General features: G+C 42.5%; 1 protein-coding gene across 2 annotated transcripts in view; it reads left to right on the forward strand.

Moving 5' to 3' along the window:
* The window catches only part of Ube2h (ubiquitin conjugating enzyme E2 H), an 84,248-nt gene that overhangs the window by 23,361 nt on the left and 33,184 nt on the right, over positions 1 to 27,703 (forward strand). For both annotated transcript variants that reach the window (XM_050141471.1, XM_050141470.1), the window contains exons 2-3: positions 20,499 to 20,575; positions 21,720 to 21,794. In XM_050141471.1, coding sequence (XP_049997428.1) covers positions 20,499 to 20,575; positions 21,720 to 21,794 — 152 coding nt within the window. The remainder of the gene's footprint in view (positions 1 to 20,498; positions 20,576 to 21,719; positions 21,795 to 27,703) is intronic.

Below are 27,703 nucleotides of genomic sequence, written 5' to 3' on the forward strand. Positions count from 1 at the left end.
ATGAGCATATGTGATTTTCAGACATATGTACCTGGTATTGGCTTCTATGGAAAAGAGAATTGAGAAAAAAGTTATAACTTAAATTTAAAAGCTTATTTTGAGTTTTTGTTTTGTTTGCTTTTGTTTTTTTGAGACAGGATCTCACTGAGTAGCAGCAGCCTTGGCTGTCCTGGAACTCGCTCTGTACTTATTTAAAATTTTTATAGATAGATCTTACAATTATTTAATTTATTTATTTTTGGCATAAATTCTTAGTCAACTTTAGAAATCCAAAGTGGAAAACCATTGGCTCATTCATTTCTAGCTTTAAAATATGGCAGTAAGATGTGGTTGTGTATTTAGAAGCTTGTATCAATATGGTTAAGTAGCTAAAAGATTAAGCCAGTGGTGAGCTGTTACCCTTTCATTTCTAGAAGTGGATCCCCTGGAATTAGGTAAAGTGCTGTGAGAGGCTGTTTGTGTGATGCTGGCTGGTCTTAATGCATCACCTGCTTACCAAAGCATTTCTTTGCTTTGTTTTCCAAGTTTAGGTCAAACTTGCCGACTGTAGGACTGGTATTACAGGTGGTAAATTAAGGTGAGTAGTCCTTGTCTGGTGGAAAGCTGGTCAGTCTAGACCCTCTTTTCATTTTGTCCTGTGCAGCAAGTGCATCTGTTACTTCATATTTTAGGAGTAGGAGGTCCCTTGTCTCAGTTTTGCTTTTCAGGGACATCTCAAGAATTAGGATGATTAGTAGATGGAACAAGGACCTCAAATAATATAAATTTCTCTTTTTCTGTAAAATGTGGTTTATGCTGCAGACACTTAGAGGCAAGATATTAATTTTTAAAAGATTTTATTTATTATGTATATGGGTTTCTTCCTTCATGTATCCTGCAGTACAGAAGAGGACACCAGACCCCATTGCAGATGGTTGTGAGCCACCATGTGGTTGCTGGGAATTGAACTCAGGACCTCTGGAAGAGCAGCCAGTGCTCTATTCCTCTGAGCCATTTCTCCAGCCACCGAGGCAGGATATTAATTGGAGTGATTTTTTTTCCCTAGAAATTATAGTATTTAAAGTAAGAACCATGCTCAATGTGGCGGGGCATGCATCGAGGGACTGAGTTAGAAGTGAGGGCAGTCTGGGCAATCGCGTTGGACGCTCAGAGCAAACTGTTATGATCATCATCCATCCCACTTGGTTTTGTTCTGAGACAGGGCGTTGCTGTGTTGCACACAGTGGCCCGGAATTTGTGATCACCCATTTAATTCCCCATGACAGTGTTATTGGCATGTGTCCTGCATGCTGCTCAGAGTTTTCAACTTTAGTTTTAAGATTGCAGGCGTCTGTCTTTTACCTTTTTGAAACAGGTAAATAGTAGAAATTGTTTTTGCTTTAAGCGGAACTTAGTTTGGTAATTCGCTATCCTAGTGGGAAAATATTTATAGCCTAGTACGCAATGTATTCGGTCCTATCCAGGCTTTCTTTTAATTGGTTTAACAGATGAACTTCACAGGTGTTTTCTCTGTCAAAGAGGAATGGGTATAGCTTTGTGTAGGGTATTTTGTTGTTTTTATTTTTGTTTTTGAGGCAGGGTTGCTCTGTGTAGCCCTGGCTGTTCTGGAACTCACTTTGTAGTCTTACCTTGAACTCAGAGTTCCACTTATCTCTGTCCTGTCAAGTGTTGGGATTAAAGGTGTGTGCCACCACCTCCCGACTTGGCTTGGTAAATTTTTTTTGTTTTTGTGTGTGTGTGTGTGCATTTGTGTTTTGCCTGTGTACTTGTCTGTATGAGGGAGTTGGGTACCCTGGAACAGGAGTAGCAGCAGACAGTTGTGAGCTGCTGTGTGGCTGTTAGGAATTGAACCTGAGTTCTCTGGAAGAGCAGCCCGTGCTTTTAACTGCTGAGCCAACTCTCCAGCCCATTTGGGTTGGTAATTTTTAAGAATTTGAAGAGTCTTTCATAAGGCTATTTTCATTGTTTTGAGTAAACACTGGTTCTTTTTCTAAAATTTTAATAATTTTTTAGTATATTTTGCCTGCATGTATGCCTGCAGAAGCCAGAAGAGGGTGTTGATCCCCCTGGAACTGAAGTTAAGCTTGTGAGCCACCATGTGGGTGCTGGGACTCAAACTCATCCTCTGTAAACAGCCAGTGCTGCTAACTGCTGAGCCTTCTTTCTAGTTCCTACTGTGGTCTTTGGAGACAGGGTATGTAGACCAGCCTGTCTGAACTGGTGCCACACTCCCTTGCCTTCTGAGGTGTACACTGCCAGCCCTGGCTTGGTTGCCATGTTTTATTGAGGAGAATCCTATGCATGTAGAACCACTTTTCTGGATCTTACAGTTAGTTCAATTTTTACTTATACTTCCTAGATTAAATATTTTCCTTCGTGCTATCTCTAAAATACTTTTTTTAAAAACTAGTTTGTATTTAATTTGGGGAGAGTTTTCTGAGGGAACCATGCTTGAGAAGAAAAGTGCTGAAGAAGAAAAATGTCGCCACCCTGGTTTCTCCAGGGACAGGCAGGTTCTGCGTCCATCTCCAGCTGTTCACCCTGATGCACAAATAGCCTGCACACACAGTTTGACAGTCGAAGGATGCTCTGGGCTGGGGCTTCTGGTTTACTTCCTGCGTTTAGCACTTGTTAAATGCTTGTGAACACCTTTGCAGTGAAAGGGGGTCCGAGCATCTGGGTGGAAGGTGACCACTCTAAAAGAAAGCAGCATAATCCTGCATTTGTAGGTAGCTGAGAGGCTAAAGAAACTGGCCTCTTGCAGGTGGTTTGCCCATTAGCTGTGACCATGAGCAGTGTTATTAAGCAAGTGGACAGGATGTTCTGTGTACTGTGTAACCTTGAAGCCTTCTACTTTCATTTTCAGAAATGGAGTCTAAAGTAGAAAAGCTGTTTTCTTCCTCTAAGCATTCAAGACAAAGTGTGACTTGTAAACGTGAAGTACTGGGAGGGGCAGTTCTTTCCTTTCTTTTCTTTTTTTAAATTTACTTAGAAGTTGAGCATAGGTACATGTTTTGTTTTTAAAGTGAGAAGTTGTGGCTGGAAGGTGGCCCAGTGGGTGGAGGCTTGATGCTGGGTCTGGTAACCTGAGTTAGATCCTCATGACCCGCATGGGAGAGGGAGAAGACTGCTCCACACGCTGTCCCCTGCCTCCACTGTGCACTCTCCTGCACATCACCCGTCTACCGGAGTAAGTGTCTTGAGAAATAGTTAAGTGAAAAGGAAACACAAATTACTAACCTTGTGTATATACTGTTTCAAAGAACTGACAAGGTTAAAGCAAAGCTGGAAGCCAAGGGTGCTGGTTTCTGGGATGAATAAGCTGCTGGCAGGAGATTATTTTCCCGTGTCTTCTTGGCTGTTCCTCAAATTGAGTATCTTTGTGGGGAATGGTAATATGTTTGTGTGACAGGATTTAGCTGTCATAACCCTGCTGGCCCACAAACTCATGACAGTCCCCTGCCTCAGCCTCTGAGGTGTTAGGATTATAGGCACGAGCCACTATGTCCAGGTGAATTGAATATCTTTAACATATTAAGCATTTATTAATATATTAAGCAGTTAGTTATACTGCACATTAAAACTTTGTTTTTAGATTCCTGGAATAAATTTAATATCTGCTTAGGGAAAAAGAATCCAGAATTATTTGAAGAAAAAACAGGTGGGAAAACATGAGCCACTTGAAAGTTTAAAATGCATCTGAGAAAGCTCAGAGACTAAGGGCTTCATGAGCTTTGTTTTGTCTTTAATAATTGAACTTGACATGAAATGTACGTGCCTGCGAGCACCAGCAGTGGGGCTTAATGAGTAGTTTAGACTGAAGCAGCAGATGAACACACATCCTACCATTTAACAAAAGGGAGGCAAGCCTGCGGTTTTAGTGTTCTGAACTGTGTTTCCTTCACTTCTGTAGATCTATAAAAGTTATCCGTAGCTTCCCCTAAAGACTATGCCTAGTGGTAGTGGAGGAGGTGGGTTGTCATTATCCTGTAGCCTACACTAGTGGCCAGAGGCTCTGTGAACGCCTCCTCTAAGCCAGACATATTATCAGTAGCAATTGCAACTGACATGGCCGTGTGTCCTGTACCAGGCATGCCTTTTTTTGTTTTTTTTGCACTTTGTGGCTTCCTCAGTCCTCAGAGTGACTGTAAGAGATAGCTAGTGGTCTTCCACAGAAGAGAGTAGTAAGGCTTAGGTTAAGTAAAATTGCAATCAGCATAGGCCGCCCAAGTCTGGAGTTTTCACTCTGAGCTACTAAATTCTGTATGACAGATACTCCCTGGCCTGGGTGGCAAGGGGTGAGGCCTCCGTTACCAGGGAGTGTCTCAGAAGATAAGTTAACTTCATAAGGCTCCTTGAAGCCTGACTCTGTTAGTGAGAGTGTATGCTTTTTCCTCAGTGTATCATGTAACCTCATAGAGTACATTAATGCAACATCTGATTTACAGAGATCTTGTTCACAGAAGGGTGGTTTAAAAAGCTGATTTGTGAACTAGTATTTCTCGCTAGGAATCCATTGTTGCCTGACAGTAGTGCCTTACTAGTGCCCATCCTGTAGGAGTTCTAAGATGGGTGCCCAGTCAGTGACCCGCCTGGGTTCTAAGGTCTGCACTGGACTCAGAGGGAGACAGACGAGCAGCCATGTGTTCCTCCTAGTTACCAGATTCTGTTCCTTGTGTTTTCAGATGTTATGGGAGTGTGGGTAAGTACAGAGCCAGAGAAGTCAGACCTGCTTTTCCACCCACTCCCCAAGGTGTCCTCGTGGGACACACAGGCCACAAGTGCTTAGAATGGCAATTGGACATTGGTGGTAGGAAATGAGGGCAGTGGTTTGTTTTGGCCCAAAGCAGAATTGTATATACAAAATAAAAATTTAGGCTTCTCTTTATTTCATAATCATGTTAATAAATTGTCTTCTTCTGACTTATAGATTGTGTTTTCCAGTCCTTTGCAGGGGAGCGGGGGAGGGGGTGTTGAGACAGGGTCTCACTATGTAGCCCTGACTGTCCTGGGATCAGGCTGACCTCAAACCCAAGAGTTCTGCCTGGCTCTGCCTTTCTACTCCTTTTTGCTACCAGGGCAATCCTGTTTAAAGTTTAACTTTGGCCTTAACTCCTGAGCAGTCCTCTGTCTCAGTCCCTGGAATGCTGAGATTGCGTATGTGTGCCACCACAGTGGTGTGTTTTTTTTTCTTTAAGACGGTCCCACTAGAACTTGGTATGAGTTGTATGCTGGTGTCAAATTTATTGAAACCCTTGTATCAACCTCCCCAGTGGTAGGATTAGAGGCATGAACTACCACGCCTGGTTTGGAACTAAACTTTATACAAGGCTTATCAATTAGCTTCTCCCCAAAATTTATTTTTTACTCCCAAATTAAGCTTGTGCCTCCTCAGCACTGGAGTTAGAGATTGTCAGGCTCTTTTATTCTGTGGATGCCTAGTGATCCTCCAGTTTACTGACTGAGCCATCTCCCCAGCCCCAACCCCACCTTCCTTTGGTTTTTCGAGACAGGGTTTCTCTGTGGTTTTGGGCCTGTCCTGGAACTAGCTCTTGTAGACCAGGCTGGTCTCGAACTTACAGAGATCCACCCGCCTCTGCCTCCCGAGTGCTGGGATTAAAGGCATGCGCCACCACCGCCAGGCACCCCCACCTTCCTTTTTGAGACTTGTTCTAGTGTAGCCCCTGGTGACTCCTGAAGATGACCTTGAACTCTTGATCCTGCTGTCTCCACTTAGCAGGTACCAGGCATGGTACCCCAATTATTTTTGTTCTCACATAGCTCCTCCCATTTTCAGTCATTTGCCTCTGACTTTTTCTTCTTGCTCCTTATATTATAGTTTTGATATTTTCTTTTGTCTTTTTTTTCCCTCTGAATGTCAGGCCTTAGCATGGCTAATTTCTTTCCTTAAATTATCCTGACTACCTTTCGCCTCTGGGCTTTTACCTTTCTCTATTTCTGTGTACATTTCTTTACTTCTCTTTCTTTTTTTTTTTTTTTCTCTTTTATTTATTATATATACAGTATTCTGTCTGTGTGTATGCCTGAAGGCCAGAAGAGGGCACCAGACCTCACTACAGATGGTTGTGAGCCACCATGTGGTTGCTGGGAATTGAACTCAGGGCCTTTGGAAAAGCAGGCAATGCTCTTAACCGCTGAGCTATCTCTCCAGCCCCCCCATTTCTTTACTTCTTTGTGTCTTGCTGTGTAACTGGGTGGCTGGCCCCTGGTGTGGTCCTCTCGTTCTCTGAGGCTTTTTTCCTCATTCTGGTTCCTTTTATTTATACTCTCTGCCTGCTAGCCCCGCCTATCCTTGTTCCTGCCTCGCTATTGGCTGTTCATCTCTTTATTAGGCCCATCAGGTGTTTAGACAGGCACAGTAACACAGCCTCACAGTTAAGCACATGCAGTGTAAACAAGTCATACGCCTGAAAATAATATTCTGCAACAGGGAAGGGCTGTTGGGGTCGGACCAATGGTAACCCACACCCCAGGAATACATTGGCCCTGGAAAGTGGGCTGAAAAGTAGAAATGTACCAGAGGCCTTTGCGGCAGTCCTTGAGGTTCGGAGGCAGGGCTTGTGCAGATGGGTAGCTGTGCCTCAGCGGCAGTGATCACATCTAATCTACACAACAGATCAGCTACTTGGCTTCAGAAATGTGGAAAAAAACCCAAAACTGTGAAGTAGTTCTGAAATTGAAGATGTTTGTTAAGACAGGGTTGATCTTTTCACAGTAGGGTTCCTCCAGAAGAACCTCTGGACTCGCTGGAATGCATCTGTTTGAAATAAGGAAGCATATTTCAGTAATAGACCCATCCCCATGTAATTTCCTGGTTTTTTTTTTTGTTTGTTTGTTTGTTTTTGTTTTCCGTTTTTCCTAGACAGGATTTACATAGCCCCTAGCTCTCCCAGAACTCTGAACCACCTGCCTCTGCATCCCCAGTGCTGGGATTAAAGCTGTGTGCTACCACACCTGGCCTTTATGCAATTTACTTTTAGTGGAAAAACAATAGAAATTTTTGGATATAATCCTCATTGATTGGTATTCTAGAAAAGTGATATAATAGGTAGAAGCCTTGATTGAGAGATATAAAGGTTTCTATCTTATTCATTGGCTTTTTTTTTTTTTTTTTTAAATTTTGAGACAGGGTCTCACTGTATATTACCTGACTGGCCTGAAACTTGCCTTATAGACCAGGCCTTAAACTCACAGATCTGCCTACATCTGCCTCCTGAGTGCTGGGATTAAAGACATGTTACCCTACTTCTTTAGTTCTGGAAATAATAAGATGTTAAATCTTATATTTTAAATATATTTAAATTTTAAAAATTTAATTCTTTATGTGTATGAGTGTCTTGCCAGCATTCATTTGTCTGTGCACCACTCTGCATATTGGTGCTTGAGAAGATGAAACGAGGGCATTTGTATTTGTCCACTGGGACCAAGTGAAAGACTGTTGTGAGCTTCCACGTGGGGCTAGGAACTGGAGCAGGTGCACTGGAAGAGCAGCCGTCTTTCCAGTCTCCATCTCCCACGTTCTTGTTGACCATCTACTGACGGTAAGAAAATGGTACTTCCGGACTGTCCCATTAGCTGGAGTTAGAAGAAAATAAAAAGGACCCTTGTGTGCCATTTTCACGCTAGACTTTGTACAGCAGTAACGTGGGCTATGTATAGATCTTGATCAGTTGCCCTTGGGCAAGTGAAACCCTCGTTTATAGTATTTGTGGATTTGAGGTGTAAATACTGTTGTTCTGGGGCAGGCCTGTCTACAGTGTGACTTTGGGATGAGGTGAATACATGACTTGAATTAACCTCAGCTAGCCATGATGTGTATTTTACAGTTTAATTCTTAAGCCCTTTTCTCTCCCTCACTGCGTGCGTGCGTGTGTGTGCACCATTTGGAATTCAAAGGACAACTTGTCTAATCCATTCTCTCTCTTTTTTTAAATACCTTGTGGGTCATCTTACCTGCCTATTTTTTAAATGTTGGACTCAGTTTTTTTTTTTTAAATATTTTTATGGCTTACTTAACTTTTTTTATGTGCATTGGTGTGAAGGTGTCAGATCCCCTGCAACTGGGTTTTCAAACAGCTGCCATGTGGGTGCTGGGATTTGAACCCAGGTCTTCTGGAAGAGCAGTCAGTGCTCTTAATTACTGAGCCATCTCTCCAGACCCTGAACCCAGAGTTTTATAGTAGATCCTTGTCTCTTACTGGTTGACAGATTTTTTTTTTTGCAGGGGTGAGGGTGGGAGCAATATTTAAATGTTTCCAGAATTAAAAGTAGGTGACAGGACACCCCATTTTCAAGCCCCAGTCTTGGATGGCCAGATGTCTACTAGACGTCTTTACTGATCCTGACCTTCAGATTTTATTGCCCTAACTGGAATCTGTGTCCCACACTCTTGGTGGATTTTATGATTCCCAAGTAAGTCAAAGTGTTGCTGTTATCCTCAAACATTGTTCATACTTTTTGAGCTTGGCTAACTCCCCTTTGTTGCCCTTATCTCTTGCCTAAGTATGTAATTAAACCAAGGTAATTTCTTGGGCCCAGATGAACTAAACTCACAAATCTGAAAGTTAAAACTAGAAAGCCAGTATTTGTCAGTGTGGACAAGTGTCTTGTCTCTGTGTGGGTGGACATAACAGGGACATGCCAGGAAAAGGATGTTTGAGAAAGAGCTGCGTGCGGTGGCCTTATTATTAATTTGCTGCTGTGACCAGCACTCGGTCTTTCTCTCTGGAGTCTCAGTGGTCCCTGCCAGCGTCTTTGCTGACTTTGTTTTGGTGCTCATAGAGTTCCCCTTTTCTGGCAGTCGGCTTGTTTCTTGATGTGTGTGAATGTGCTTAGTCTGGCTCTAGTAGAGCCGTGCTTTGTAAGAGACCAAGCTTTTCTTTCGGATGGTAGCCCTGCCAATGCTTCCTGCTAGGCGCATCGTCAGCACCATTCTGTTTACATCTGCCTTCACCTCAGAGTTTATTTTCAGGGATGTCAGGTCACTTAGTATCGGCACCTGTTGAAAACTGCTTCCTAGGCTAGGCTGAGTGTGAGTGCTTGCCTATCACCTTCCTTCCCGATAACAGCGGAAGGAACCGGGAGCTGGCTAAAGACACTCCCATTTCCCACTGTCGTCTAGCAAAATGCACAACTGTTCTCAATATATTCACTTAGTCTTTTTCTTTTTAAAATAATTTAGTTTTATTTATTTTTTGCCCTCAGTGTGTGTCTGTGTGAGGGTGCCAGATCTTGGAATTACAGGCAGCTGTGAACTGCTATGTGGGAGCTGGGAATTGAACCCAAGTCTGGAAGAACAGCCAGCGCTTTCAACTTTGGAGCTCTCTGTCCAGCCCAAGAAGCAGCTGTCTGTAGAAACGGGAAGTTAGGGCTAGCTACACAGAAGAAACAGACAGCAAAGTTCCTGAGGGTGATGTTCGTTGTATTTCAGGAAACGAAAGACAGCACAGCTGATAGAGGCCTTTTGTGTCAGTCCCTCTGTGAGTTGGACGAATGAATCTAGACAGGACTTGTATAGGTTAATACCTAATTGGAACTGTTAGTGTTAGAATTGGGATTCTTGTTATTTTGTGATTCCCCCCCCCCCCCCACAGGGTTTCTCTGTATACAGCCTTGGCCGTCCTGGAACTAGCTCTCATAGACCAGGCTGACCTCAAGCTTAGAGATCGCCTGCCCCTGCCTCCCAAGTGCTGGGATTAAAGGTGTCCACAATCACCTCCCAGCTTGAATTTGGGATTTTAAGTGTACGTTTGGCATTTGCTTTTCTGATCATTTGTGAGTGATCAGAATAAGATTGAAGACTATAGTTGTACCAGGGGATAAGGGGGTGGCTTTTAACTCCATACTCAGGAGGCAGAGGCAGGTCAATTCCTTCTACAGAGCAAATTCTAGGCAGCCAAGGCTACACATAGAAACCTGTCAAAAAAAGAAAGAAGGAAAACTGGAGTTGTTTCTTACATGAGATATGTATTTTTGCAGGAAAATCATGGGAAAGAATTAAGATGAAGCCTGAAAATGCTTAGTAATGAGGTTGTTTACTTAGTTTGAAAGCTTTTCCTCAGATCTATCTTGAGAAAGTTGGAGTTGTACTGTGTCCTGTATCTGTGACTGCTGTGACATCATGACTGAGACATTTGTGCTGATTTCTGATGGTCTCGGTGGCGCCCGCGCTACACACAGGAGAGGGGAACCCAGGAGTTCCGTCCGCACTCCCTACTCTATACCTACCCACTTGTGTCTGTGTCTAGCTTTCTTTTCTCCTCACTCACTACATGATTTTGGTGTGTGTCCCCCCCCCCCTCAAATTATTCAGAAGTATTCCTATGAGCAACTTTTGTTTCCTGCCTGTACCCAACCATATTTAAGTTCAACTTTTACTGTTTGTGTTTATTTAAATCTCAAACATCTGTCTCTTATTAGGTCATCTTCCATAAAACATAGCCACTTTCCAAGCAAAACAACAAAAAGCCGGGCACTTGTGGGAAATGCCTTTAATCCCAGCACTTAGGAGGCAGAGGCAGGCGAATCTCTGTGAGTTTGAGGCCAGGTTGTTCTATAAGAGCTAGTTCTAGGACAGGCACCAATTTTATATTGTTTTTGTACCAGGTAGCAGCCTGTTTGTTGCTGTATCAATCACCTCTGCTGGTCGGGAGCAACCAGTCCTGTTCAAATGGCAGAGCCCTGCCACCACCACCTGTTACTTACATGGTGCCGGAAATAGCTCTCCAGCACCCGTGTATCACATTGCCGATCCAGTTACAGTGCCCTTTCCTGTCCCTGCTCTTGACTTTCCAGGGTTTTGTGAGCTTTTATTGGATTGATTTGCCTGTGGTGAAAGCATTTCTTTTTTTTATATATTATTGTGGGTAAGAACAGTCACAAGACTACTTTGTGGAGTTGGTTTTCTCCATGCATGTTTATAGTTTCTGGAGATTGAACTCAGACCTCTGTGCGTGTGCTGCACACATGTAACTGCTTATACCATCTCACCAGTGCAGGTGTTTCTCGTTGTGTGTGTGTGTGTGTGTGTGTGTGTGCGCGTGCGTGTGCGCGTGTCTGAGTGAATGCCATGTTTATTTGGATGCCCTCATAAGACAGAAGAGGGAAATCAGATCCTTGGGAACTAGAGTTGAAGGCATGTACAGGTGCTGGGAACTGAGCTGGGATACTCGGAACAGTAGTGAGGGCACAAACTCCCGCGGGCCAGGATGGCCTTGTACTCTTTCTGCTTCAGTGTTGTGATTACGGATACTTATCACCGTATCTCGTCTGATTTTGGGGATTGAATTTAGACTTCAAGCATCCTAAACAAGTACTGTTACTGACCAAGCTACCTTGTCCATCCCCATAAAAAATTCTTCTCTTTTGCTTGTTTTCTGTGGACTTTTAAAATAAAATCAGTGATATAGTTGTTTTCTTCCCTTTTTCCATCCTAATCATAAGCATAAATAAGACAGTTGCAAATAGTGATTTATTTGTGTTTTTGCATGCTGTGGCCAGTGTATGTAGGTCAGAGGACAACCTGCAGGATTCAGTTCTGTCATTCCACAGTATGGGTTCCTGGATTGAACTCAGGCCATCAGTTTTGGCGGCAAATCTGATCTCACTGGTTGGTCATCTTCCTAGTTTTTGTTTTAAGACAGGGCCTCACTAAGTTGCCCAGGTAGGTTTGAATTGGGAAACCTTAGCCTCTAAAGTAATCGGGATAATGTCTGCATCACCAGGCCTGGGTCTAGTGGGTTTTAAGCAGACTTTAATTCAAGAAGAAGCTGTTGTTTTCCACATTACTTTAGACTACTTTTTAAAAATAAACTCATGACAGTAATTACTATTTCTTATAAGTCTTCCAGATGGACGGTAGAAAATGGGCACGGCTGAGTAAAGGCGTACCAGCTCATCTTAAAACAGTTCCCTGTTTAGTGGATCACTTAGCATACCCACTAGTTTGTTGTTTATTTTTTGGTTTTTATTTTTTGAGGCAGGGTTTCTCTGTGCAGCTCTGGCTGTCCTGGAACTCACTCTGTAGCCCAGGCTGGCCTTGAACTCAAATGCATCTGCCTCTGCCTCCTGAGTGCTGGGGTTGAAGGCAGCTGCAGCTGCTGTATTTATTTGTACTTTGCTTTCTTCATCTTAAAATCTCGGCAGTGAGTAAACTTGAACCTCTTACTCCTTTGGGCATGTTGTTTTAAAGAGGACTGAGTGTGTGCTGTTTTCTGGTCCTTTTAAATTTGTATGAAATCAAAATTGAATGCCACTTAGTAATTGACGCCTGCTGTGCCTAGTGAACGTGGAGCAGTAAAGGGAACAGCAGGTGTCAGCCACTCATACTCTGGAAATGCAGGCGTGTCTAACCTGCGTGTGCGTCACAAGAATCCTAAGACAGCTATGAATGTGGCCCAAAATCTCTGCAGATGACAGCAGACATGACAGTGTCGGAAAGGGAACAAAGCTGTCCGTACCAGATCTTTACAGAAGCCATTTCTCACCTCTTCATAAGGGCAAACTAACTAGTTTATGTAGATGTGTGTTTTTTCTTTTTTTCTCTGGGTTTACAGACATTTCTAAAATTTTAAAAGCTTTTTAAGAAACATTCGTTGTTATTGAAGTCATGCAAGTAAGGTGGGGAACTGTTATCTCCGGACACCCACACTTACTAGCTGGATGTGGTAGTACACACCTGTAACTGGGGTTACTTAGTTTTTGACCTCCTTGGCTGTATAATGAGTTTGCGTCCAGCCTGGGCTACATGAAACCTGTCTCAAAAAAGCCAAAACCAAACAATGCCAGCATTTGGAAGGGAGAGGCAGGCAGCTCTCTAAGCCAACCAGGACTTGATAGCAAGCACCAGACCAACCAGGACTACGTAGTAAAACCCTGTCTTTTTTTTTTTTTTAAATGAAGCCAACATTTTAGCAACTTTAGAGCTTTGTAATGCTTGTGTAATGCCTGTTCAGTCAGCTGCAGAGTCTAATAAGTCTCCTCTCATTGTGACCCTTGTCTTTGTAGAAGTAGATTGTCCTCCTCTTTGTTGGCCCTGGCTTTTCCCTGTCTGCACACTACAACTTGTCCATCCCTGAAAGCACACTGACACGAACTGTGCATGGAATACTGGAGCCCTGACGGGATCAGGTACCCTGAGGCTGCACTATCAGTTCTTGCCCAGCCCTTTCTTGTTCTAGCATTCCTTCATCAAAGTAAACTCTTAATGTTCTCTGGACCTATCTTAAGTCTTTGCTGTTTTTTTTTTTTTTTTATCTTAATGTTTTGTTTTTATGAGACAGAATTCCCAACTCACTGTGTAGCTGAGGACCACCTTACATTCCTGATCCTTCTGCCTCCACTCTTAAGCCTGGGGTTATGGGTTATCCTACTACTTCTGTCTTAAGCTTATTCCTATCCCCATATGTCCAAATAACATTGATTTTTAAGGTACTGTGTAGACTTAAGTTTGATGTTACTGTTCTGTTACATGTATGATAGTCTTTGTGTGTGTACCTGCCATGGTATTTGTATGAAAGCCACAGAATAACTCGCAGGAATCCATTCTCTTCATTTGGGTCTCAGGATTGAACTAAAAGCCACCAGGGTAGTGACAAGCACCATTACATGCAAAGCCAACTTGCTGGCCTTGGAAGAATTCTGACTCCAAATTCTAGTTGTGTTTTTGCTTTTATTATTTCTATTTTGTTGGGGTTTAAAGCTTGATCTTTGAAATGGGGTACCACATTTTAGTCCAAGTCTGCCTTCTGGAACTCACACTGTAGTCTCAGGTAGCCTCAAATTTTCATCAATCCTCCTGCTTTACCTTCTGGAGTACAAGAGTACAGACATGAGGCACCGTGCCTGGATTGTATTTCTTACTTAAATCAGTATATCTTACGTTCCCATACTATATTTTTAGGCTTCCCCATAGGCAGACACTGGTTAAGAGTGATTTTTGTTTGGCATCTGGTGCTTATGTGGAAGATGTGTGGAATTTTATTTAGTAAACAAGCTCTGGTAGACATGAAGTCTGTGCTCTTTTGTGGACAGTTTAAGGAGTTCCTATTATTTCATATAGAAAGCTTAAAAATGGTTTTGGGGAAATACAGAGCATAAAATTTCTTGACCTCAAAAGATAATGATACTTACCTATTTGTTGATTGCCCTGTAGTGTTTCCTTTCAGGCTCAGAGAAACAAAATAATGATTTGCCCTAGTTCTTTGCACTTGGGTTTCATAACTAACTAGAACCCCTTCGCGCGCACACACACATACACTCTCTTTCTCACTTTTCTTTGTGCTTATTTTCTTTAGGATTCTTGTGTTATTTTTCTGTGTGAATGTGATTGTGTCTTACGTAAGTGAAGTTCCAGGTTTCACTTTTGATTTTTTTTCACAGTTGTAAGCCACGTGATATGGATTCTGGGAACCAAACTTGGACCTTCTTATTTTACATGTATGTGTGTTTGGTCTGTGTGAATGTCTGTGTCTGCACCATCTATGTACAGTGCCTGTGGAGCCTGAAAGAGGAGTTACAGATGGTTGTAACCAGTTCCCTGGAAGAACAGTAAGCCATCTCCACAGACCTCTGCTTATTTGCCTTTTTTTTTTTTTTAATTTTTTGTATTTTTGAGGCAGTGTTTCTTTCTGTAGCTCTGATTGTCCTAGAACTCACTCTGCAGACCAGGCTGGCAACCGCGATCAATCCGTGTCTGCCTCTGCCTCTAAGTACTGCTTTATTTTTTAACGTCTTGGATTTGTTTTTATTTTTTATTTTTTTGAATAAGGGTTCTACTATTCATAGGGAGAACACACACTTTTTTTCTTTTGTAGAGAAAGGCTCTCAGTTTGTAGTTGAGGTTGGCCTGGAGCTTGCTTTGTAGCCCTGGTTACACTCAAGTTTGAGGAGTTCTACCTCAGTCATGTTCGGGGCCTAATCTTGTTTTTGTTTGTTTGTCTGGTTGGTTTGGTTTTTTGAGACATGGTTTCTCAGTAGCTAGGGAGCCAGTGCTGGAACTTGCTCTGTAGATCAGGCTGGTCTTAAACTCAGGGATCTGCCTGCTTATGCCTTCTGAGTGCTGGGGTTAACGGCGTGTGTTACCACTGCCCAGACAGTGCAGTCTAAGTACCTCATTCTAGCCAGCATCATGCTTTTGTGCAACTTACAATTTTAGGTTTGTTGTTCTGTCCAGAGGCTGGTTGTCATGGGTTCATAAAAGTCATATATTTCTCTTTTCACTGTGATTGGATTGGTTATAGACATCCTGACGAAGCCATTTTTTTATTCTGCGACTTCTTACCTCTTCTTCGCCTCTTCCCACTTTCCAGTTTCCATTGTTCCCAGCCCCAAACCACTTAAGCTTAACTGCAGCGTTAACTGTTGATTTTTTTTATCTTGACAGAGCCATCTTCTTGATGTGAAGTTTGTTTTCTTAAAATCTGTATCACTTAATATTTTCCTTTCCCCAGACCAAGTATTGTGCCTTAGGAAAATAAGGTCATTTCATAGATTTTGGAGGGTTTTTCCCCCCTTCCATTTTTGAGAAAGATTCTCTTGTTGCTAAGATGAGCCTCAAACTTACTATGTTCCAAGGCTGGCGTTGAGCTCTTCATCCAGTCTTTACATTTCAGGTGTTGTAGACCAGACTGGCCTGGACACACAGAGATCCGCACGCGTTAGAGTGTGCTACCATGGCCCAGCAATTCCTAAACTTTTTTTTTTATATCTAATTGTCTATTCCTAAACTTTTAAGGCTAAGATCTTAACTATTTTGCTTATTGAAGCTAAAGTTCTCTTCATTTCTTACAGAGCCTGTGAGAGAAAGTTTGAATTCAAACAAAAATGGAATAATATTGCAGACAGCTCCCAAATAATGACACAGAGAGTTATTATTAATTATGAAAGTTCGACCTTAGATTAGGCTTGTCCTACTATCTTTTTGGGTTTTTTTGAGACAGGGTTTCTCTGTAGCTTTGGTGCTTGTCCAGGAACTAGCTCTTGTAGACCAAGCTGGCCCGAACTCATAGAGATCCACCTGTCTCTGCCTCCCTGGGATTAAAGGCGTGTGCCACCACTGCCCAGCTTGTCCCACTATCTCTTATAACTTAAATTAACCCATTGATTTTAATCTACTTTCTGTTGAGTGGCTCGTTAACTTCATCTTTCTGTATTGTCAATGCTACTGCTTCCTCCATGTTTGGCTGGCAACTCCACTTTTTTCCAGAGTTCTTTCTCTGCCCGTAAGTCCTGCCTATACTTCCTATGTAGCTATCTGCCATTCAGCTTTTTATTACACTATCACAGCAATACATTGTCACATGGTGTGCAGATAGCTCAACAGTGGTGGCTCGCAGGCAGGTGGATCTCTTTGAGTTCTGAGTTTGAGGCTCACCTGGTCCGAGTTCCTAGGACAGCCAGGACTATACTGAGAAACTCTGTCCTAAAACACTCCCTCCCACCCCCTCAAAAAAAAAAAAAAGGAAAAAATGAAAGAAAAATAAGGTGTCTAGGAAGATGGCTCAGCAGTTCAAGAATACTTGGCTGCTCTTCCAGGGAGGACTTGGTTCGATTCGCAGCACCCACATGGCTAAACAAAACCATCTTTATTCCAGTTTCAGGGGATCTGATGCCCTTCTGGCCTCTGTGGACGCTGCACACAAACGATGCAGTAATAAACACAGGCAGAACACCTATATTGCATTTAAAGCAAGAGGACCCGGGTTTGTTTCCCAGAACCCATAGCATACGGCTTACAGCAGGCAGTATCACTGAGACCCCGCAGTTCAAGTCTTGTGCCCCACACTGGGCTGTTAGGAGACCAATCCTAGATATCATACATCTTAAATATTAAGTATCGCCATGCTTGTCCATCTATAAGAAGATTCTTTGAGAATTACTCCATCTGATAATTTTCACCTTGACAGCCAGGTATTTGACAGCTGCTCAGTTTCTCAGCTTCCCTCTGTGGTCATTTCTTAAGGAGCATTGGAAACAGATCGGTCTCAGTGTGGAGGGAAGCAGCCATGAAGTGTCTGCTTCTAAACAAAAGCACATTCTTTGTCCTCCCTGGGACAGCTCCGGAACCCACGTCCTTGATGAAGGCCTTATCATCCACGAGCTGAGGACACCCTGGTGTCCTTGACCTGTCCGTGCTGTTGATATGGCAGAAACTTGGTTAGCCCATCTCACTTTGGAAGATTTCTGCACTATATAAAAATCACTTACAACCCTGATAGACACATTTTGCCAAGCATGTCAGTTATCTCTCAACAGTTTGGAATTCACCTTTAAATATTAGATTGCGTAACCATAATGCCATTCAGGGAAATAAGGTGGCTGATATTTTAAGAGTGAAATGGACTTAAGGTGAAACACTAAGTAGGGAAGAACTAATATTTTGTGAATAACATAGAAATGAATAAAAGGTGATTTGTGGGTTTGACAGGTTTTTTAGCAGCAGCACCTGAAGAACTTGTAGACTTTTTTTTTTTAATGTAGTAAAAGAAGTCTTTTGTAACACCCCAGATGATAAAGGAGTTTGTACTACGTGTCCACGTTGGCTAGTCTAACCAGCCTGTCTCGGCAGATGACTGCCTTCCCCTGTCCCTGACTCCGCTGCAGAGAGGACACTTGTGGCTTCTGCACCTCCCTTTCCATCTGATTCAGCGTCTGTATAGTTCCACCAAGACATAAACTTATCAATTTGTATTTTTTACATTTTTTATTCAATTTTCCTTTAGATTCTCATGCAGAATGAATTCTTATGTATGATTCAGTGTGTAGAGACCTGTTGTATCTGGCATGTGGGCTGTACTAAAGACAGAGCAGCATTGATCTAATCTTGTTTTAACATGATGAGAGAATCTTTGTCAAGTAGATCGAGTAGATTAAGTGCTGTTTTATTGCAGCCTTTTGATAAAGGACAGAAAAGATGTCTTTAGTTTTTCTAGAACTGACGACCACAAGTATAAGTCACAATTGTAAATATTTAAGGTTTCTTTTGAGGTGAGGAGGCTGTAGTTCTGGGATTGAACCTTTATACATGTTGTCATCCCCAGCTCTTCTCCCTCTTTTCAAGCATGATGTGATCCCGTTGTGTGACTGCTGCTGTTGGCCCTTTTTTCTGTTAGTGAACATTTAGGTTGTCTGTGTTATGAATGTTAACACATTACAGATAGGAGTTTTGGTGAAGATAGCAGTGTGTATGTTGGCATGTACTTGGGAGGAACTTTTCTAAATGTAGTATTTTGCCTGTGTGGTGCCCAAGGAGGCCAGAAGAGGGACTCCAACCCCTGGAACTGGATGATTATAAGCACCTTGTGAGTACTAAGAGTCCAGCCGGTGCTCTCCAGCCCATCAGTTTTCAATGGAATGAAGTCAGATCCCATCCTACCAGTGAGGACTGGATTTAAAAAACTTAACAGCTGGCCCATAGTGCTGCATGCTGTAAATCCCAGCACTCAGGAGGTAGAGGCCAGCCTGATCTACATAGCAAGTTCTAGGAAAGCCAGGGTTACATAGAGAAACCCTGTGCCAAACAAAAGAAAGCAAAAAAAAAAAAAAAAAAAAAAAAAAAAAAATTGATGTAAAATTTGAATAAAAGAAAGCTTCATTTTAGGTTTTAGACTGGTGGTAGAATCTGTTCTCCAAAGCACAGGGCCATGCTCCACTCAGCACGGGCTTTTTTTCTGTTTCATATTTATCAGTTTGCAGCTTGGGGGTGGGTATCTCATTTTTAAACTTTTTAAATTAAGTTGAATCCTTTATATCTTATCCTTTACATTTTCTTTTAATTGTGGGGGGTTAGGGGGAAACGTGTATGTGACTACAGAGGAGGCCAGTGGTCATCCAGTCAAATCCCCTGGAGCTGGAGTTGGGGGAGGGGGTAAGTTGGGACTTTTATCTCTCACAAAATATAAGATTTTTATGTTCCTCTTAGATTTCAGAATGTCTTGTAGAAGCCGAGTCATTACATACCTATAGATGGAGATTTGAAAGGGTATTTATCAGGAAGATCCACTCTAACTTTCCACACGCCGCCTTCATATGGTGCTGGAACAGAAATAGAACATGTTATCCATTAGGTCAGGACTGTGTCTTCAAATTAGAAAATAAATACAAGTGTAAATGAACATCAAATCACTTTCTCTCCTGAACACAAAGTGATCTGGATCGGGGCATAGACAGAAATTATGCCAGTTTTCCTATGTTCAAACTTTTTGAATACATTTTTCCTTATTGTTACAGGGAGATCAAGGCCTTTGCCACCTAAAATTTCTGTTGTGGAGTCATTAATGGGTTAGGCCACAAAGCAGAAACAGGACTCTACAGCAGTAGCCTGCTTTTTTACTAATGTGGATTAATTTAGTATCCTGTAAATGACGCATACTATTCTGTGTGTGTGCATGTGGGGGCTAGAAGTGTGTGTACGTGGAGGCCAGAGGTCTGTGTACTGTGTATGTATATGTACACATGCGTTCATATGTGTGTGTGTGTAGCCCAGAGGTCTGTGTGTGTGTACACATGCATTCATACGTGTGAGCGTGTGGAGCCCAGAGGTCTGTATGTGTATATGTGTAGTACATGCGTATTCGTGTGTGTGTGTGTGTGTGTGTGTAGGCCTGAGGTCAGCCTCATGTGTTGTCTTAGGAGCCATCTTCTTTGTTTTGAGCAGTGGGGATTGGTTGGTTGGTTTTGTAGCAAGATCTTACTATGTAGTTCTGACTGCCCTGACACATGCTGTGTATATATATCAGGCTAGTTTTAAAAGACTGGGATCCGCCTGCATCTGCCTTTTGAGTGCTACATAAAGAGACAGCCCAGTTATCAACATGTGAGACAACACAGGAAAGAACACAAAGTGTACCATGGTGCTGGGTAGTATTGACTTGGGTCACCTGCAAGAGCAGTGTGTGCTTAATCTTACTGAGCCATCTTTTTAGCCTCTCTCTCTCTCTCTCTCTCTCTCTCTCTCTCTCTCTCTCTCTCTCTCTGCCTTAACTATTTGGACCTTTTCTTTGTCATGATGTCTTCCCCCTTACTTTTCTAATAACATTTTAAAATTAACTTTGAGGGAGAATGTTGGAAATTGCACCAGGGTTTTCACACATGCTTGGCCTACCATGGTTTTGAGGCAGGGATCTCACCAGGACCTAAGACTTACTGGTTATGCTGACTGGTCATGGAGCCCCTGGGATCTGCCCGTCTTTGCATCATTGGTGTTTGTTAGGGTTGTAGCTACACACCACCATGCCTAGTTTTTGGAGTAGGTGCTGGGGATCAAACTCAGCTCCTCATACTTGCATGGCACGCTCATTGCCAAGTAACATGTCTCCCTGGTCCTGACTTTAAACTACTAGAGTTGTTATGTATGTTTTACATTTACAGCAGTGTGTCAAGACTGGTAACATTTGTAAACTGGCAAGTCTCAGGTGTTACCTATAGCTCTTTCATATGCTATATAAAGCCTGTGTAATTTCCTTTACTTTCTACTTCAGCATCGAAAGCAAACATGAGGTTACAATTCTAGGAGGACTCAATGAATTTGTTGTCAAGTTTTATGGACCACAAGGAAGTAAGTACATGTGTGGGTATGTGTTCTTTTTTTATAATCTTTACTAGACAGTAGGGCTATCAACAGGTTGATAGGCTTTGGAGCCAGCGAGTGAAGAAATCTTTGTTATTCATGCATTTATTCTCTCAAAAATTTTGGGTTTTGTTGTAGATGGGCAAACAAGTGTTCTTTGAATAGGATCCAGGTTAAGTTTCTGTGTATATTAAGTATATATTCTGTTCTGGTTTTTTGGGGGGGTGGTTGGTTGAAGTAGGAAAAATAAGGAACATGACTATCTCTTACTAAATAATTAGTGGTGTTTAACAGTATCATGTAAGAGTGAATATTTGCTTGACTCTGGATAATAGAAAATGTGTGTGGTGTGTTTTGTTTTTAATTGTTTTCTGGTACTGGTGGTTGACCCCGTGCTTGTGCATGTTGGGGAAATGCTCTACCACTGAGTTACATTCCTCCGCCCTTTCTTTGTTTACTTATAAAAGCGGTTTTTTTTCTATCCAGAGTATTTTGCCTATATATGTGTGTGTGCGCACCATGTGTGTCCTCGATTCCCTGAGAGGCCAGAAGAGGTCATTGGCTCCCCTGGAATTGGAGTTAGGGGTTGCTGTGAGCCACAGTGTGGGTGCTAGAAATTTAACCTGGGTCCTCTGCAAGAGTAACAAGTGCTCTTCATTCCTGAGTCACCTCTTTTGCCCCCATAAGCAGGTTCTCACTCAGTTGTCCAAGCTTGAGGTTACTCTACTTCAGTCAGCCCTTGGGCCTCAGCACCTCAGCTTCCTAACTAAATAAGTGACGATGGTTCTAATAGAACAAGCTGTTCTAGGAGACAAGCCTGAAGAAAAAGCGAATTAATCCGAACATAGAGTTATCTCCTCTGCTGATTATAGTTTGGTCCTGAACTTTTTTTCCACTTTGAGACAGGATCTCACTCTGTAAACCAGGCTAGCCTGGAACCCGCCTTATCTCCTGATTGCCTGCATTGTAGCTTATGTCACCATGTCCAGCTAGTTCCTGACTCTTTAAGCAATTAGTTTGAGGCCTTTTTCAGGAGAGAAAGTGATTTGATGTTCATTTACACTTGTATTTATTTTCTAATTTGAAGACACAGTCCTGACCTAATGGATAACATGTTCTATTTCTGTTCCAGCACCATATGAAGGCGGCGTGTGGAAAGTTAGAGTGGATCTTCCTGATAAATACCCTTTCAAATCTCCATCTATAGGTATGTAATGACTCGGCTTCTACAAGACATTCTGAAATCTAAGAGGAACATAAAAATCTTATATTTTGGGAGAGATGATTAAGTTCCAACTTACCGAACTGAATTTCTCCTTTCTTGGCTTTTGAAGGCGTAAGTCACGAACAAGGCCACACCAGTTTGGAGTTATGATTAATAGGGTGTTATTTATTTAAAGGGGAAAACTTACAGATCACCGTCTCAGACAACAGCCATCTGCACAACCAGGAAGGGAGTCTAGTCTCCGGCGGAGCAGGAAGTGAAGAGAGTGAGCAGAGGAAATAGCCCCTTTTTTAAATGGAGAGAGACCACGCCCCAATGGGCTGGTATCACAGCAGCTATTGGTTGGAGGGGCGGAAGGACCTCCTGCAACAGGCTTTTAAAAAAAAAGGTTTATTTACTTATTATGTATGTGGACCTTTTGTATACATGTATGACCTCACACTGAAAGAGGACATGGGGTCCCATGGGGCTACAGTTATGAGCTATCATCAGAACTAATGCCTAGTCTCCTGCAGTTTTTTTTTTGGATTTTTCGAGACAGGGTTTCTCCGTAGCCTGTCCTGGAACAAGCTCTTGTAGACCAGGCTGGCCTCTGCCTCCAGAGTGCTGGGATTAAAGGCATGCGCCACCACTGCCCGGCTCTCCTGCAGTTTAGACTCCTACTCCAGCAAAAACCTTTTGTTCTGAAGTTTGCTTTGCTCCCAGGCTTTCAAGTTTCTGTGTAGAGCAAATAGTGTGTTAGGAGGATGTGTGTAGTAAGGATGATGCAGTAGTTGGCAGCCTTGCCACAGTCTTAAACCACTTCACTTCCTGTAGAGTTTTATGTACTAAAGAGCACCTGTAATTCTTTCCTAAGCTGGGGAATTCTTAGTGTTCTTTCCCTTCGGGTCTTTAGGTAGGTTCTCTAACCCTGCAGCCATCCTCGAGATACTTATTTATGGATCAACAGATGAGAAATGGCTTCAGTGCAGCAGGGGCCTCTGAGCTGTAGCCATAGGGGTGGCAGCAGCTCATGGGCATGCTGGACAGCAGCCTGCGTGGCTGCCGATCAAAGCCTTTCCCCAACTTCATTCCACATCCACATCGACGAGAAGTGGGTGTCAATCTCTTCAGAGGGCTTTTCTGCTGTGGTTTCCCATGCCTGGTTTATTCATGTGTCTCCTAACTTTAGTGTCTTGTTCTATTGCAATATTTCAAATATAAACTTTAAAATGTGTCATAAACATCTATTTAAAGACAGAAAATTGGCATTCCAAGTATATACAGTTTTGTTATTTTGCATTGCTGCTTACAGGAAACAGGGCTTGTAGAAGCCAAACATATACTGTGGGAATGCAGCCTGTTCTGTAGAAATGTAGCTCTTCCTTAAACTTTAACCTGTTGTCCCAGGCAAAGGGTACATTTCACTATAGCTGTCTAAACTATCCTAAAAGACTCTTTTCTGCTCCATTGCTGGGGTCAGACTCTGGACCTGGCACATTCTAGGCAGGCACTCCACCATGTAGCTGCATGCGTCTGCTGCCCTAAAATACCTAAAGTATTCTTCATCTGCTATCTAATGACCCAAATTCCCAAGTTAGCGACATGGTATACAGTTGGTTATGACCAAGCTAATTTAACATTCATAAGTTTCAATTTGCCATTCTCTATGCTTTTCAGAATTTGATACTTTACAAATGAATGTCGTCTTCCTTTGAGGAAGTTGATTTAGTTGAAATACTTGTACAAGCTGTTCTTTCCTTCAAAGGAGAATTACATAAGAGTTAATCAGTTTGTGGGTTGACCCATTTTCAAGTCATCAACAACGTAATACTGTTAAGATGTGCTTTAAGCATTTTGAGAGGCAGTAGCTCATTTATAAAAGGCAAGGCTTAGTTTTTGAATTGTGGAGACATGGAATTAAACAGAAGAGAAAGAAAATGAGATAAACTCAACTTATTCGTATAAAATCTTTCTCACATAGTGTCTGTATCTACAGTTCTTTTTTTTTCAGTTATTTACCTCTTAAGACAAGCACATTTATAGCATATGTGGCTTTAAATGAGCTAAGAATATATAAAACAGTAACTAATGTTAATATATATATATAAATACTGTTCTAGTATCTACAGTTCCTGAGTTTAACCTAAGCTCTTAAATATTAAGAAGTGGAATTGGGAGGTATAGCTTGGTGGCAGAGTGCTTGCCTGGCATGTATGAGGCCCTGAGTTCAGCCCCTAGCCCTTAAATAATAAATAAAACATTTTTTATGTTAGCACTGTGTGTGTGTGTATGCGTGCACCCACGCCCACCCGCCTCTATGTAGACTCAAATAGGCCTTCGGTTTGTCCTTTTGCCTCAGCCTCCTGTTCGCAATTGTATACCATCAACCTTAGCTTGGATTTTAAGATACTTATGAGCATATAATTTGTGTGTATGAGTTAATGTGCAGGCGTGTGTACTTGTTGGTGTATGGAAGTCAGACGTCAACCTCAGGTGGTGTTCTTTAGGAACTATATACTTGGTTTTTGAGACAGTCTCTCTTGCTGGGACCTAGGTCTCATGTAACACCCGGTTTTGGTGTTACACCCTCAGTACAGTTCGCGCACCACCTTACCGAATGCCAGCAAGGCCTGGAGATTGAACAGAACACACAGAGAGACCAGGGTCATTCGATAGGAGATCAATGGAATGCCATTTATTCAGACTGGGGAAAAGTCCTTATCTAACTAACTGCAGCACTAGGACCCCTGCCCTGGTAGGTGGGAAATTACCATATCAACAATGGAATGAAGGCCCTACAGCTAATCAGGGGGGCGAGGGGGGGGCAGGGGAAAATATAGGAACTTAACCAGGCGGGGCAGGGGAAATACAGGAACTAAGAATGCTAGTCATCTGATTAGAAACTGTATGCGCCCCAGGAATAAGGGCTGAATGCTAGGTCTTGTTGACCAGAAATTGTCCCTGAGATGCGCCCAGGAATAAGGGCAGACCAGGGCGCTACAGTCTCACAGTTAGGCTAGGTTGCCTGGACAGTGAGCTCCAGCCTGTCTCTGTCTCCAGCACTGGGATTAAAGACAGGTGCCACTGCATATAATAATTCTAGGGTTTTTTTTTTCCCCTTTGTGGACAGACTTTATTTTTCCTTTTTTTTTTTTTTTTTTAAGACAGGGTTTCTCATTAGCTAGGGAGCCAGTCCTAGAAGAACTTGCTCTGTAGACCAGACTGGCCTCGAACTCATAGAGATCTGCCTGCCTCTGCCTTCTAAGTGCTGGGATTAAAGGCATGTTCTACCAATGCCCAGTGAGAGGAGGATTGCTTGAGCCTACAAGTTTGAGCCAGTTGAACAACATATTGACACCCCCCTCCCAATCTCTTTAAAAGATAGGAAGTTGGACCTGGTGCTTCATGCCTCTATAGTCCCAATAATCCGGTGGTTGAGGTAGGAGGATTCCTCTGGGCTAGGAGTTGGAAATCAGCCTTGCAACATATCACGACCTCACCTAAATTGTATTTATATAAACACAAAACAGGAAAAAATGAACACTACTTGAAGTGGTAATTACTTGAAGTGTCAGCACTATGAGAGGATGGAGTCAAGAGGGCCAAGGACTCAAGGGACTACATAGGACCCTGTAGGTGAATTAGGTGAATTCTGTGTGCTTGTTGTTAATTGGCTCATTAAGTACTCAAAGGGTATGGCCACACTTCTTGACATTAGGAAGGTTGGTAAGAATAGATGGACATAAAGTACCAAATATTCCCTAGAAGATGTGTGAAGCCGTGCCTCTAGAAAAGAGAGTGTGAGAAGAGTTTTTGTTAAAAAAGACATATTTTGCTCTCATTACAAAGCGTTGGAGATGTGAGGGCAAATGGGAATTTTAGAAACATTCAGAATCCCAAATAGTCCTCAGTCCATGAAGACTGCTGCACCAGCTCTCATTCTGTTCTCCAGATTCTGTGTGTTAGCTAGAGAAAGCTTCCACCAGTGCAAGATGTGCAGCAGCTGCGCAGCTGAGAGCGTCTTGGAAAAGGGCAACACCACCACCACCATTGTCCAAGTGCATGGCAGCACATCGCTTTAGAGACAGGTGGATGTTACTCTAGTTTCAGCCTATTCTGCAGAACTACATTGTAAGTCCCCAAACAACAACAAATTGTTTTATGTGTAGCCAAAAAGAGTAATGATTTTTTTAAATGAAGTTATAATTGGTTGAGCTACAGAGTTTGTGATTTTTTTTTATAGCCAGTCTGATAGTGTATATGGTTGGTCCTAGGTCCTTTGAAATTTTTTTATTTTATAAATTAAAAATAAAAAGTAAACCAGGCATGGTGGAACACATGTATAATCCCAGCACCTGGCTGCAGAAGCAGAGGGATCAGGAGTTAAGGTGTTCCTTGACCACATAGTGAACTTTCCTGCCCTGTAGCACAGACCTTTAGATCAGACCAGCCTGTCATCTAAGTAGGATAGTTTAGGTTGTCAGACTAATCAAAATCCTTCTTAAATTTTTAGTTGAAAGCTACTCTAGTAACCACACTATTGTGCTTGTGCTAGTAATGAAGGGTAGTACATTGCACTATGGTCAGAAGTTGCCTCACAAACCGGTTGGTGGTGGTGCACACCTTTAATCCCAGCACTCAAGAGGCAGAGGCGGGCGGATCTCTGTGAGTTCGAGGCTAGCCTGGTCTACAAGAGCTAGTTCCAGGACAGGCACCAAAGCTACAGAGAAACCCTATCTTGAAAAATAAAAAAATAAGAAGTTACCTCACTATTTTAGGAATGAAGTTTTGTAATATAGTATGAGTAACTATAGAAGTTAGTATGCTTAGTTAGTTCTGTTTCATATGCTCCTGGATGGAAATAGTCTTTAGTTTCCCCCAGAACTAATGTGCATACCTGAGGTAAGTGCTGAAGTTTCAGAATGGAGAGGAGTGTCTCAATTATGAGAGATTTGGGGTTAGTCACTTTTAACAAAGGCCAGGTCTGTTACACAGAGAAACCCTTTCTCTAAAAACTTAAAAAAAAAAATCTCAGTATATAGATGGAAACTCCAATAATGCTCTATTTTACTAGCAACCCTCATACACAGCCACTCAGGGCTTATGGCATTGAAGGCTATTAGAATGGATTGATATCTATTTAATATCACCCTACAATTTGCCCTCTAAACCCAAGGATTCTGTATCACTGACTGGCCCACCCACTACACACCAAAAACAATCTGAAAGCTAGTTTATTTATTAAGGAATGTGTACAGCATTCCCTGAATGATAAAATGTAACTAATTGTGTAGCATTTGCGTTGTCTCGGTTATAGGCAATCCAGTTACAATTGCAACACGTGGAAGGATTGGGTCAGTCACAGAACACTACTGTGCTTATGGAGCACGTGAGCTTTTGTGGAGCTTTGGGCAGTAGTGGTCGTGCTGCTGGAACAACTCCAAGGAGGGATGCAGAGGAAGAGCTGGGTAGGCAGATAGCCATTTCTGTGGGAAGGCCATGGGGTTTGCAGAGGACTGCTGCCGAGTGATGTGGTGGTGGCTACTCAGTCTCAAGTAGAATAAGGGCTGGCAGGTAGGAAGGAGCTGAATATCAGAAAATCCTAGGTTAGGAAGAGAGACTGTAGGAGAGGAAACGTGACCCAGAGGCATTGTTGTTTGTAGATATGACAGTTCTTGGTGTGTCCTGGGAATATGAAGTGGGAAAGGTGGCGCACACCTTTAGTCCCAGCCCTTGGTGGGCAGAGGCAGGGGATCTTTTATGAATTCAGGGCCTGCCTTGTCTACAAAGCAAGTTCCGAGGCTACACAGAGAAACCCTATCTTGGCAGAGGGTAGGTGTCTTAGTTCCCTTTGAAAAGCATCTTCACACCACTTAAAATTTATGTTTCTGGTGTTGGTGAAAGCCGTT

Source organism: Alexandromys fortis, unplaced genomic scaffold, assembly GCF_014885135.2.
Source record: "Alexandromys fortis isolate MF-2015 unplaced genomic scaffold, M_Fortis_MF-2015_v1.1 scaffold_44, whole genome shotgun sequence".
Taxonomy (NCBI): Eukaryota; Metazoa; Chordata; class Mammalia; order Rodentia; family Cricetidae; genus Alexandromys; species Alexandromys fortis.